The 15,362-nt window shown below is 38.6% G+C and overlaps 1 protein-coding gene across 1 annotated transcript in view; it reads right to left on the bottom strand.

The window, feature by feature from the left end:
- The window catches only part of RAB10 (RAB10, member RAS oncogene family), a 107,822-nt gene that overhangs the window by 18,085 nt on the left and 74,375 nt on the right, over positions 1–15,362 (bottom strand). Inside the window, exon 3 of the mRNA XM_008069863.1 lies at positions 3,891–4,029. Coding sequence (XP_008068054.1) covers positions 3,891–4,029 — 139 coding nt within the window. The remainder of the gene's footprint in view (positions 1–3,890; positions 4,030–15,362) is intronic.

The raw sequence follows: 15,362 nt of genomic DNA, 5'->3' as shown, positions 1-15,362 counted from the left end.
GCAGGTCGGGGCTGCGGTGGCCAGGAGCAGCCACTGCCCTCCAGTCTGGGCGACGGAGTGAGACTCCAACTCAAAACAAAACAAAAGAAAGAAATATAGTCACTCAGGATCTGTGGGGGGAAGGGGACTGGTTGCAGGACCTCCCCTGGAATAGCAAACTCCGCACCTACTTAACTCTCACAGCTGGCTAGCCCTATGGGATCATCACATATGCAAAGTCAGCCCTGTTATACACAGGTTTCAAATTCTGCTAATTCGGTATTTTCTACCCATGTTTGGTTGAAAAAAAATCTATGTATTAAATGAACTGTGCAATTCAAACTCATTGTTAAAGGGTCAAGTGTAATTGTAAAATATGGTATTTAGTTCAAAGAAAAATAAGCTTTATTGAGACATAATTCACATATAATAAAATTCACCCTTCTAAAATATAAAATTCTGCATTTTTTAGTATATTCACAAGGCAGGCAGCTCAACTATCACCACTATTAAATTTTAGAATGTTTTCCTCGCTCCCCAACACCCATATGCACAGCAGTCACTCCTATTTCCCTGAACACTGCCCCTGGCAACTGTGAGTCTACTTTTTGTCTCTATGGATTCGTCAATTTGGGGTATTTCACAGAAAAAAAAAATCATATATGGCCTATTGTATCTGGCTTCTTTCACTGTGTTTTCAAAGTTTAACCACGTTGTACTATGTATCAGCACTTTCTTTTAATGGCTGTATGAATATACCACATTTTCTTTATCCATTTATCAGCTGGTGAACATATGGGTTGTTACCACATTTTGGCTATTGTGAATAATGCTGCTATAAATATTTGTGTGCACATTTCGTGCGGATATATGTTTGGGGTTTTTTGTTTGTTTGTTTGTTTTGTTTTTAAGTAGGCACCTCACTCTGTCGCCCAGGTTCGAGTGTAGCAGCATGCTCAAGGCCACCGCAGCCTCAACCTGCTGGGTTTAGCCTTCCGCCTCAGCCTTTCAACTAGCTGGATCTATAAGCATGCACCAACATACCCAGTTAATTTTTTTTCTTTTTCTTTCTTTTTTTTAACTTTAGAGACAAGGTCTTGCCAGGTTACCCAGGTTACCCAGACTGGTCTCAACCCCTAGGCTCAGGCAATCCTCTCACCTTCGCCTCCCAAAGTGCTGGGATTACAGGCATGAGCCACAACACCCGGCATACATATTTTTAATTCTCTTGGACCATTACCTAGGAATAGAACTGGTGGGTATATGGTACCTCCCCTCTATGTTTAACATTTTCAGGAACTGCCAGGCTTTCTTCCAAAGTAGCTACATTATTGTACAATTCTACCAGCAATACATGAGGGTCAGAATTTCTCCACATTTTTGTCAACACTTGTTATTGTGTGTCCTTTTAATTATGGCCATCCTAGTGGATATAAAGTGATATGTCACTGTCATGTTGATCTGCATTTTCCTAATGACTAATGTTGTTCAGCATATTTTTTATGGGTTTACTAGTTATTTGTATATACTCTTGGAGAAATATCTTTTAAATCCTTTGTCCATTTAAAAACTACATTGTTTGCCTATTCATTCTTTTGTTTGTTTCTGCCTGTGCGTGTGTGTTTTTCTATTGAGACAGAGTCTTGTTCTGTAGCCCAGGTTGGAGTGCAGTGGTACAATCATGGTTCACTGCAGCCTTGAACTCCTTGGGCTCATGGTGTTCCTCCTGTCTCAGCCTCCCAAACAGCTGGGACTACAAGCATGCACCATCATACCCAACTATTTTATTTTATTTTTTTATAGAGACAGAGTCTCATTATGTTACCCAGGCTGGTCTTAAACTCCTAGCCTTAAGTGATTGTACCACCTCGGCCTCCCAAAGCCCTAGGATTACAGGTGTAAGTCATCAAAACTGGCATATCTTTTTATTATTGAGTTATGAGAATTCCTACATGCCATCTACTCAAGTCCTTTATCAAATATGCAATCTGCAAGTATCTTTTTCCATTCTATAGGTTGGCATTTTACTTTGTTGATGATAGGTAACTCTCAAAGCATAAAAGTCTTAAATTTGATGTTGCCTGATTTATTTTTTTCTTTTACCACTTCTACTTTTGATACTACTTCTAAGACAAGATTTATTCCTATGTTTTCTTCTAAGAGTTCAATGGCTTTAGCTCTTATATTTAGGTCCATGATCCATTTTGAATTAACTTTTCTATATGGCATGAATATACCATAGGAGTAAAGGTCCAACTTCATTCTTTTGCATAGGGACAGCAAGTTTTTCTAGCACCATTTGTTAGAAAGACTATTCTTCTCACCACTGAATTGCCTGGAAATGCTGTCAAAAGTCAACTGACCACAGAGGTAAGGGTCTATTTTAGACTCTCAGTACTATTCTATTGATCTTTATGTCTATCCTTATGCCAGTACCACAATATCTTGATTATTATGCCTTTGTATAAGTTTTAAAACCTGAAAAAGGTCAAGAAATGATAATCAAAATTTGTGGCCAGATAGCTGCAGCCCACCACTCTTAGCTCATGGTTTGCTTAATCATTGCTTGAAAAGTATATAAAACTCCTTATCAAAGAGCATGCCCTTTCTCTTAAAAGTACCCATGTCCTTAGGGCATGTTTCTTACTTTCTAAGAAATTCTGTCTTAAATTATACTTGGAACTCACTCTGAAATTCTTCTCTGTGGCCAAGTCAAAAGACCCCTCAAAGCAACACACCACACCTCACCTGGCATCAAAGACATTTTTTGTTTCAAGATCTGTATATCTTTAACTAAATGTTAAATAATAACAGGCTTCTCCTTTAGCATTTACTATAGCAATAAAAAAGTAGTAATGAGCTCTTAGGATTGCTACCACTAAAGGTATTATCTTGGGTCTAAGATTGGTTTAGAACTTGGCCTTCATACAGCTGGCCAAAAGGTGTTTTAAAGAGTTAATCTTAATAAAATAAAAAATAAGCCAGGCACAGTAGCTCATGCCTGTAATCCCCACACTTTGGGAGGAGAAAGTGAGAGGACTGCCTGAGCCCAGGGCTTCAAGACCAGCATGGGAAACTTGGGAAGACTTCATCTCTACAATAAATTAAAAAAAAAAAAAAATTAGCTAGGTGTGATGGCGCACACCTGTAGTTACAGCTACTTGGAAGGCTGAGGCTGAAGGATCACCTGAGCCCAGCAGGTCGAGGCTGCGGTGACCATAAGTGTGCCACTGTACCCCAGCCTGGGTGACAGAGTAAGACTCCAACTCAAAAAATATTAAATAAGCAAATAAAAATAAAATGAAAAATAATTCTAACAAGAAGCTACCTATGCTGCTGTGGTACAGAAATAGACATGCTTTGATGTGCAACTTTACCTTATGAAAATTGATATTTTAAAAAGAAAAAAAATAATATAAAATAAATTTTTTAAAAATGGATATTTTCACATGCAATGATGTGGCATTTTCTGGATTAGGTTTTTATTGTATTAGTGCTCCATATATTTCGAAATGTCTAGGGACAATTTTATCCTATAATTTAGAGGTAAGTTTTTAAATTACTATTAGAAAATTTATTCATTCATTCGTTCAAAAAAAATCCACTAAAAAAGAATCCATTTAGACCAAGGCATTATAAAACCATTCGTTGCTTCTATTTGAAGCCATCTTATAAGATGGCTGTACAAAGTTTGGGTGTAATTTAGTAATTGGTGTTTAGATAGAGTGCTCAAATGTTAAATGGCAGAAAAGGTAAATAAAGAATAACATTAACCTTTAAAAAGTAGAAATATCTCAATAATAATAATAATAGTACATTACAGCCTGAAGATCAATTACAATACTTATTCTTCCTAAACAAGCACAAAAACGTGTGCTCATTACAGGGTTTATGCAATTTTTAGGTCTTACCTCATCTATGTTTCTAAGCCATTTGCTGATGTTTTCAAAACTTTTACCATTGGTGATGTCATATACTAGCATGATACCCATTGCTCCTCTGTAGTAGGAGGTTGTGATGGTATGAAATCGCTCCTGGCCTGCTGTATCCCTGGAATAAAGAGCCAATAGTATCAATTAAGCATTTTGACATTACTCAGTTTCACATAAAGGACATGAAAGTAGAACAGCTTGATAAAAGAGATGAAAATTAAAACCCACTATCTACCACAAAGCAAACGGAACCACCACTAACAACCTGTAAACAGGTATGGGTTTTCATAAATATATAAAAACTTTTTAGTTGAAGGAAATTAATGACCCACCCAGGCCGGGCGCAATGACTCAAGCCTGTAATCCTAGCACTTTGGGAGGCCAAAATGAGAGGACTGCCTGAGCCTATGGGTTCTAGACCAGCCTGGACAATTTGGTGAGACCTCATCTCTACAATAAATAAAAAAAAAATTAGCTGGGTGTGGCAGCACACACCTGTAGTTCCAGCTACTTGGAAGGTTGAGGTGGAAGGATTGCCTGAGCCCAGCAGGTTGAGGGTGCAGTGACCATGAGCATGCCACTGCACTCCAGCCTGGGTGACAAAGTGAGATTCCAATTCAGGGAGAAAAAAAAAAATGACCTATACTCAATGAAAATCTAGAAAGGAAAACAGTAGAAAGTAACACAAAAAATTCTTGAAGTTATCTAATAAACACTAGGAACCAGCACAAAAACTCTTTAAATTCTATTTTGTTTAGTGACTTAGTTCCATAATGTAATACAAAAACATAGTGAGATTTTTTAGAATATTAAAGGACTATACCACATTTAAGTCACATTTACATTTAAAATCCTTTACAAAAAAGATGTACAGATAACCTCATTTATAAATAACAGAAATATGTAATTAATAGCATTTTCCAGTATTATTTAATACCTTCAAGTCAAAAATTTAAGATACATTTTACTCCTGTAATTATGCCCTCCAATTTGTATACCAATTTCTTCCTCTTTTATCATTCTCATCAACTTATAAACATATTTTAGTATCTCTTTTTAAAATGCAAAATTAAAACAAAGAACTCTACTCTCAAACCCACATCCCTCCAACTAACATTTAATTCCTCTTGTTTTCTTCCCAGCTAACATTTTTAAAGCTTTGTTTCCTTACAGGAAGTTACAAAAACAGCACAGAAAAGTCATGGGTACCCTTTACCCAGCTTTCCTTATGGCAATGTCTTACCTAACTGTGGCATAACAGCAAAACCAGAAAACTGACATTGGTACAATCTACAGATCTTACTCAGGTTTCAGGGTTTTTTCTTACATGCACTCATTTGTGTGTGTACGTATAGTACTCTATAATTTTATCATGTGTATAGATTTGTGTAACCACCACCACAAACAAGATAGAGAACTGTTACATCACCCCTTTACTTTCCATAATTCCTAAACTCTGTCCAATAATCAGTTTTCCATGTCTATAATTATTTTCATTTCTAGAATATTACGTAAATGGAGTCGTGCATCATGCTAACTTTTGAAATCAGCATTTAATACTTTTTCGGCATTGTGCCCTTGAGATTCCCTCTAAGTCATTGCATGTAATACTAGTCTGTTCCATTATATTGCTGACTAGTATTTTATGGCATGGAGGTACCACAATTTGTTTAATCATTAACCCATTGGAGGACAAATGGGTTGCTTACAGATTTTGGCTATTACAGGTAAAGTGTTGTTTTTTTTTTATTGTTGTTTTTTTTTTAGTTGGAGTCTCACTCTGTCGCCCAGACTGGAGTGCAGTGGCCGCTCCCGGCCACCGCAACTTTGACCTGCTGGGTTCCGATGATCCTCCACCTCAGCCTTCTAAGTAGTTGGAACTACAGGCGCGCGCTACCACGTCTGGCTAATTTTTTTATTTATTGTAGAGATGAGGTCTCACCAAGTTGCCCAGGTGGGTCTCGAACCCGCGGGCTCAGGCAATCCACTAACCTCAGCCTCCCAAGGCCCGGGATTACAGGTTGAGCCACCGAGCCCGGTTCAATGAACATCCATGTACAGGTTTCTGTGTAAACATAGGTTTAATTTATCTGAGATAAACACACAGGAATGTTAGTTATGGATCGTATGGCAAGTGAGTAACTTTCAGAAGCTCACTGTTGCCCAGGCTATGGATCATATGGCAAGTGAGTAACTTTCAGAAGCTCACTGTTGCCCAGGCTGGAGTGCAGTGGCATGATGATGGCTCGCTGAAGCCTCAATTTCCTGGGCTCAGGTAATACTTCTGCCTCAGCCTCCTGAGTAGCTGAACTGTAGATGCACACCACCACATCTTGTTAATTTTTTGATTTTTTGCAGAGATGAAGTCTTGCTATGTTGCCCAGGCTGCTCTCTAATTCCTGGGCTCAATCTGCCCACCACAGTCTCTTAAAGTGCTGGGATTACAGATGTGAGCCACCACACCCAGATGAGAATTCTTTTTATGTACATCCAGTCCTTTGTCAGATATGTGGTTTGCAGACATTTTCTCCAAGTCTGTAAGTAGTCTTTTTATTCTCCTGCCAAGGTACTTTGCAGAAAGAAAGCTTTTAATTTTGTTGAAGTCCAATTAATTTATTGACTCTTTTCTTTCATTGATCATGGTTTTAGTGTCATATTAGAACTCTTCACCCAGACTTAGGTCTCCAAGATTTTCTCCTAAAAACCTCATCGGTTTTATTAAACTGAGGATTTATCTTGAGTTGATTCTGGCACAAGGTATGAATTTTAAGTAGAGGTTCATAGGTTTGCCTATGATGATCAATTGCTCCAGCACGATTTGTTGAAAATATCAAGGGATATACTTATTTTTATTCCACTGCTTTTGCACTTTGTTAAAGACCTGTAGGCCACAGTTAAGTCTATGTCAGGGTTCTTTCTTCAGTTCCAATGTCCTGTGTATCTAGGCTCTCCCATTACCATATTGTTTTGGTTTACTAGGCTAAATAAAAAGTTTTAAAACCAGGTAGATTGATTCTTCCCACTTTTTTTAACTTTGTCAAAAATGTTTTAGCGTTTCCATATAAATCTTAGGATAAACTTATCTACATTTATCAACAATCTTTCCAGTAAATTTCAGTGTTATCTCTAGTTGCTGTTTTCCTACATTCATTCCTTAGCCAATTCTAATAGGACTGCTATTACTAAATACCAAGACTCCTCTTTAAAAGGTCTCCAATAATCTTCTGGATGCCAAATCCAATTGCTATTTCCTTTTTATACACAGCCATGCATCACTTAATGACAGTGATCTGTCCTGAGAAATGCACTGTTAGGCAACATTGTCATTCTAAAAACACCTTAAATTGTACTTACACAAACCTAGATGGTATAGCTTACTAAACATCTATGCTATATGGTATACAGCATACTGCTAAGCTACAAACCTGCACAGCAGGTGACTGTACTAAATACTGTAGGCTACTATAACATAATGGTAAGAGTTTAAGTATCTAAACATAGACAAGATACAGTAAAAGCATAATATTATAATCTTATAAGACCACCATCATATATGCAGTCATTGATTCAAACATAATTATGTGACACACTGACTGTATTGTAGTCACTAAGCAGGACTCAACACAGTTGAACACATTCTCTTGAAACACTTTATTCTTAGGACTTTCTGGATATCACATGTTTCTGCTATTTGTTCTAAGCCATTGGCTGCTCATTCAAAGTATCTTTTGTTGGCATTCTAAGATACAGAAATGATGAGCTGCCATTCTCCACACTGTACCAACAGTGATCTTCTCACACATATATTTGATCATATTTTTCTGCCAAAATTTCCAATAGCTTCAACAAACGGTGCTGGAACAACTGATCATCCCCAAGCAAAAGAATAAAGTTGGGCCAGGTATCATTAGCCCACGCAAAAGAAGTTGGGCTTGAATTGTAATTCCAATACTTTGAGAGGTTGAGGCAGGAGGATTTCTTGAGCACAGGAGTTCAAGACCAGCCTGGGCAACACAGCAAGACCTCACCTCTAAAAAAGTACAAAAATTAACCAAGCATGGTGGTATGCACCTGTAGTTCTCAGCTACTCAAGAGGCTGAGGCAGAAGGATCACCTGAGCCCAGGAAGTCAAGGCTGTGCTGAGCCATCATAGTGCCATTACACTCCATCTGGGTGACAGAGTAAGACCCCTGCTCAAAAAACTAAGAAGTATGCTATCCATTCTTCAAGGTTTGATCCTTAAATCATGTTGAACCACAAAGAGACTATACATGTACACACACACACACACACACACACACACACACACACACACACGCTTTTATTTATACATTTATTTACATGCCCAAACCATTATGTATTAAGAATCACTAGGATTTCCGGCAAGATGGCGACAGAAGGGGTCAGACTGTTAGAGTCTCTGCAAAAGCGAGGGCCCATAAAGACTCTGTGAGTAGGTATGTGCCAGGGGGTAAGTGAAGGTCCTTCTGAGAGGCCACTTGGGTTTATGCACCCAGGGATCTCCTCTGGAGGTGACTGCAACCTCCCACCGCCCTGAGATTGGAGCTCCCGGTGCGCCAGATTGCCTGCTGTTCTTGGGGCTCTCCTGAGAAAAGGCTATGGAATACAGCTGACCCTACCACCTGAGGCCCAGCCCACACCATCACCTGTGACAGCAGAGCAGCAGGAGACCCATGATCCATGGAGAAAGAAGATCATGGAGAGTTTGAAGGGAGCCCCACACTGGTAAAGAAACGGTGACCGGCACCCCGGGACCAGGGAAAGACTTGCATTGCCCCATTCAGCTCCACCCAGGGACCTAGAGGTTATCTCCTCATCACACTTGGAGACACAGACGCCCCTTCCTTGGGCTGGAACAGGCAGAGACACGTCAGATCTGAGTGGGAGACTTTGACAGCAGCAGCAGCAACAAATAGGACGAGTCCGGATCTGATCCATCCTCCTCCTCCTATCTGACCTATGCTGAGAGCCTGCACTGAGAAAAGGGAAAGGGTTGGAAACCAGAGCTGAAAGGAAGTTAAGAGTTATAGGAATGACCTTAGAACAAGTTTTGTTTTGGGGGGGGGGCTTGGGGGTTTTTTTGCTTGATTTTTGTTTGTCTTTTTTGTTTTAGTCTTTTTCCTCTTCTTTCTGTTTTTGATTACGTTTTCGTACGTGCTTTATTTCTGTTAATTTAATGCTTTTTTTCAGACCTCCGTTTGTGTATGAGAATTTTTGAAGGAGAGTCTATCAGTAGGGGGGATTTTGTCAATTTGTGTGTTTGTATGATTGTATATATTTTTTAATGTTTTCTGGGTTTTTTTGTTTCTCTGTTCATTTGTTAGTTGGTACACCTGTCTGTTTTCCCCTTCTTCTCTTTCTCTACCTCCCTCTCGTCTTCCTCCTTCCTTTTTCCATTATTTCCCTTTTTCTTACCTCATTTTGCTTTCAGGCAAACATATACCCCTACTGCGTGGACAGATTGTAAGGCAGTGGGAAGTGGGTTCCAGGGGGCCCACACACCTGTCAGCAGATATTGGGATCTGCAGATAGTTTCTGAATCACAGCTCACCCCTCAATTAAATCTCAAAACTGCAAAAAAGACAGCCCTCCTCTCCCAGTCCAGCTTCAGGACAGAACAAAGCCAGAGGATCTACATAAGGAAGAACAGGAGATTGAGCAAACAGAAGTAAAAGCTGCCCTCCCATCCCTGAACAACAGAATTAAAGAAAAGGCTAAAAAAAAGGGGGGGGGGAGAGGAAAATTTACACAAATGAAGAAACACCAAAGAATGTAGGTCTCAAACAGACCCCTGGAAAGTCAACCAGTGAGAATACAGACTTTGGAACACAAATAATGAAGAGCCCCCAGGATGAATGGTCTCAAACCACAAACCCAGATATCAAGATAATAAAGATACAGAGAATAAATAGAAATGAGGAGAGATGAGGAAAGAATGAAGGAGTTGATAACTGAGACTACAACAATAACAGTGAATCAAATAAATAACAAACTAACAAGCAGGGAAAGAAGAATTAACCAAGCAGAAGAAAGAATCTCAAAGCTTGAGGACCAAAATATAGAACTAACCCAAACCATTAAAAACATAGAAAAGAAGCATAAAAAGACAGAACAAAACCTCCAAGAGATGAGTAGTTATTTCAAGAGGTTGAACCTAAGATTAATTGGAATCCCTGAGGCAGACAGAGAGACAGAGACCACCCTGGAGCAAACATTCCATGAAATTATCCAAGAAAACTCTCTCATCTCATCAGTGATGCAACCATTCAAACACTAGAGGTTCAGAGAACCCCTGCATGACAACAAATGAGAAGACCAACTTCTAGACACATAGTAATTCACCTGCACAAAGTAAGTGTAAGAGAAAAAAATCCTAAAAGCAGCAAGAGAGAAAGGTCAGTCAGACTACCTACCAGGGAAGATAAATTAGAATAGCAGCAGACTTATCTACAGAAACACTTCAGGCTAGAGAGCTTGAAATCCATTCCTCAAAGTTCTCAAAAGTAAACAATTTCAAGCAAGAATTAATTACCTACCCAGTTAAGCTAAGCATCATCAGTGATGGAGAATTAAAATCCTTCCCAGTCATTCAATTCCTAAGAGTTTATGCTGCCTCCAGACCACCTCTACAAGAAACACTTAAAGTATTAAACACAGAATAAAGAAAAAAAGAACGACAATGCCCTTCCCAAGAATACAGGAAAAAGATTGAAAACACACATGAATCAACCCGAAAATCAAAAGAAAGACAAAAAACAAATAATCAAGCAAACAGCAGTAACAACAATAAATTCTGTAAGAACCGCAGGACAGGTTCTTATTCGGGCAATAATTAGCCCAAATGTGAATGGACTAAATGCACCACTGAAAAGACATAGAATGACAAAATGGATAAACTATCATAAGGCAACAATAAATTGCCTCCAAGAGACTCATCTCACCAGAAAGGAAACTCACAGATAAAAAGCAAGTAAGAAGACGGGAAACAAAATTTCAGGTGAATGGAACACAAAAGAAAGCAGGAATCACGATCTTAGTATCAGACAAAATACCCTTAAAGCTATCAATAATTGAAAAAGCTACAGTAGGTTACTACATAATGATAAAAAGTTCAATTCATCAACAAGAAATATCTATCCTAAACATATATGCACCCAACATAGGAGCACCAACTTTCATAAAGCAGCTTCTAGGTAAACTAAAAAAAAATATTGACTCTAAAACCATCATAACTGGGGACTTAAATACTCCACTTGCAACCCTAAACAGATTATCAGGACAAAAATATCAACAAGGAAATCCAAACCCTCAACGTGATACTTGATCAAATGGTTTTAACTGATGCCTACAGAACACTCCACCCAACAACCATGGAATATACATTCTACTCATCACCACATGGAATGTACTCTAAGAACAACCAAATCCTTGGCCATAAATCAAGCATAAACAAATTCCATAAGATTGAAATACTGCCATGCACCTTCTCAGACCATAGTGGAATAAAAACAAATATCAACACCAACAAAGTTCCCCAAAAACCCACAAAGGCATGAACACTTAAATGACATGATGCTAAAACAACTCCTGGGTCAACATGGAAATCAAAACAGAGATTAAAAGATACCTAGAAACAAATGAAAATGAAGAAACATCTTACCAACACCTCTGGGATGCCACGAAAACACACATGAAGAAAATGGAAAGATCACAAGTTAACAGCCTAACAAATCACCTAAGGAAGCTGAAAAAGCAAGACCACAAAAACCCTAACTTCAGCAGAAGAATCCAGATCACTAAAATAAAAGCCCAAATTCGGGACATAGAAGACAAAAAGGTAAAATCAACAAACAATAACCTGATTCTTTGAAAGGATAAACAAGATCGGTAGACCCCTAGCTAGTCTGACCAAGAAAAAGTGATAAAAAGCCCAAATAAACACAATTAGAAATGCAAAAGATCATGTCACAAATGACACCGAAGAAATATAAAAGATTATCAGACTACTATGTACACTTGTATGAAAACAAACTTGAAAACATAAAGGAAATGAACTTTCTGACATCATGCAACCTCTCCCCAGGCTGAAACAAGAAGAAATCAAGACCCTAAATAGACATATAATAATCCAGGAAATTGACTATGTCATAAGAAAACTATCTATTAAAAAAAGCCCTGGACCACATGGTTTTCCAGCAGAATTCTACAAAACATACAAGGAGGAACTGATACCAATCCTACTGTAAGCATTCCAGGTAATTGAGAAAGATGGAATTTGACCCAAATCATTTTATGAAGCTAACATCACATTGATACCCAAACCAAGTAAAGATCCAACAAAGAAAGAGAACCACAGGCCAACATCCTTTATGAATATAGATGCTAAAATTCTCAATAAGATCCTAGCAAACCGGATCCAACAACATACCTCAAAAATCATCCACCACAAGCCGGGATCGGTGGCTCAGCCTGTAATCCCGCACCTTTGGGAGACTGAGGTGAGTGGATTGCCTGAGCCCATGGGTTCGAGACCTGCCTGGGCAGCAAGACCTCATCTCTACAATAAATCAAAAAATGAGCCGGGCGTGGTAGCACATGCCTGTAGTTCCAGCTACTTGGAAGGCTGAGGTGGAAGGATCGCCGGAGCCCAGCAGCTCGAGGCTGCGGTGGCCGGGAGCGGCCACTGCACTCCAGTCTGGGCGACAGAGTGAGACTCCAACTTAAAAAAAAAAAAAGATCATTCACCACAACCAAGTAGGCTTCATCCCCAGGATGCAGGGCTGGTTCAACATTCGCAAGACCATAAACGTAATTAAGTACACATCAACAGATGTAAAACGAAAACCACATGATTATATCATTAAGACATGGAAAAAGTCTTTGATAAAATTCAGCACCCCTTCTTGATAAGAACCCTCAAACATCTAGGCATAGATGGAACATACCTCAAAATAGTAAGAGTCATCTATGAGAAACCCACAGCCAGCATACTGCTAAACAGACAGAAATCAGAACCATTTCCCCTGAAAACCAGAACAAGACTCTCACCCCTCCTTTTAAACATAGTTTTGGAAGTATTAGCTAGAGCAACCAGACTGGGGTATCCAAATAGGAAAAGAGGAAGTCAAGTTATCCCTCTTCGCAGACAACATGATTCTATACCTCAAAAACCCAAGAGAATCTGTCAAAAACTCCCTTGCACTGATAAAGGACTTTGGCAAAGTCTCAGGGCATAAAATAAATGTGCAAAAGACAGTTGCAACAATAAACAAACAGAAACCCAAATAAAAAGCACAATCCAATTCACAATAACCACCCAAAAAATGAAATACCTTTGGTATCTTCCTAACCAGAGACATGAAAGACCTTCACAACTAAAACTACAAAACAATGCTAAAAAAAAATCGAAGATGGAAAAACAAATGAAAAAATATTCCATGCTCATGGATTGGAAGATTTAACATTGTTAAGATGTCCAGTCTACCCAAGGCAATCTACAGATTTAACGCAATATCCATTAAATTACCAGCAGCATTCTTCTCAGACCTGGAAACGACAATACAGGAATTCGGATGGAAACATAAACGACTACAAATAGCTAAAACAATCCTTGCCAAAACAAAACAGGAGATATTACACTCCCAGACTTTAAACTTTATTATTATAAAACTATAATAATCAAAACAGCCTGGTATTGGTACAAGAACAGGCATATAGACCAACAGAACAGGAATGTGAGATTCCAGAAGCAAAACCTCAATTTCTCAACCAACACATCTTTGACAAAGCCTCCACCAACAATCACTGGGGAGAGGAAATCCTAATCAGTAAATGGTGCTGAGAAAACTGGCTGACCACATGCAGAAGATTAAAACAAGACCCCTACCTGTCACCATACCTGTCACCAGAAAAATCAACTCTAAACAGATCAACGCTCTAAACATAAAACCTCAAACTATAAGAACCTTAGAAAATGCAGGAGACACCCTTATGGAAATTGGAACTAGCAACCAATTTCGGATCAAACTCCCAAGTGCCCATGCCATTAGAGATAAGATAGACAAGTGGGACCTCACCAAGCTGACAAGTTTCTGCAAAGCCAAAGAAACCATCAAGAAAGTGGGGAGACAGCCCATGGACTCAGAAAAAATATTTTCCAACCTTATATCTGACAAAGGCCTAACATCTAGGACTTATAAGGAACTCAAACGTGCTGAAAAGAAAAAAACAACCCCATTACAAAGTGGGCAAAAGATAGAAATAGATACTTCTCAAAAGAAGATATATGAGCAGCCAATAGAAACATGAAAAAATGCTCAGCCTCACTAGTCATCAAAGGAATGCAAATTAAAACCACACTGAGATACCACCTAACTCCAGTCAGGATGGCCATCATCAATAACAAAAAACAACAGAGCTGGAGAGGATGCAGGGAAAAGGGAACACTTCTACACTGTTGGTTAGAGTGTAAACTAGCACAGTCTCTGTGGAAAACAGTTTGACAATTCCTAGAAGATCTAAAAATCAACCTTCCATACGACCCTGCAATCCCCTTTCTGGGAATATATCTGGAGGAACTCAAATCACTCTATGAAAAAGATACCTGCACACAATGTTTATTGCAGCATTGTTCACAATAACTTGGAACAAACCGTGCTGCCAATCAAAATAGGACTGGGTAAAAAAAATGTGGTACATATACACAATGAAATAGTACACAGTCATAAAGAAGGACAAAATTATGAACTTCACAGCAACTTGGATGGACTGAGTCTATAATACTGGGTGATCTATCACAGAAACAAATAACTATCACATGTTCTTACTCATAAGCGAACCTTGAACAATTACTGTAATACTGTAAGAAAAGCATTGACATTAGTGGGAATCTGCCAGGGGCGGAGAACACCTCCATCAACAAGGGTACCTTCATAATGAACATTTGTATACCTAACCCTGAACTGTACCCACATCGTTAAAATAAAAAATCTAAAACAAATAAAAATTTTTAAAAGGCCGGGTGTAGTGGCTCACACCTATAATTCCAACACTTTGGGAGGCAGAGGTGAGAGGATTGCCTGAACCCGCAGGTTTGAGACCAGCCTGGACAACTTGGTGAGACCTCATCTCTATAATAAAAATAAAAAATAAATATAAATAAATTAAAAGAATCATTACAAGCAGCTTTATGAAAACTTATTCTATGTATGTTATAGCCTGGTTTTGTCCCTTAATTTCTGAAAAGAAAAATAAAATTTATTGCAAGTAACCCTCCGTCTCCTCAGCTTTTCTTGTCTTGGCTGCCAAGAAGTATATTGGTAAATTTTATAAATGAAGCAAAGTAAATGAATTATATATTTATATCATCCGTTATTCTCATTTCCAATATCCTGTATTATCTTTTTTTTTTTTTTTTTTGAGTTGGAGTTT

Source organism: Carlito syrichta, unplaced genomic scaffold (genome assembly GCF_000164805.1).
Source record: "Carlito syrichta isolate Samal-C Ts95f unplaced genomic scaffold, Tarsius_syrichta-2.0.1 Scaffold312243, whole genome shotgun sequence".
Taxonomy (NCBI): domain Eukaryota; kingdom Metazoa; phylum Chordata; class Mammalia; order Primates; family Tarsiidae; genus Carlito; species Carlito syrichta.
This window is presented reverse-complemented; position numbering and strand designations above follow the sequence as displayed.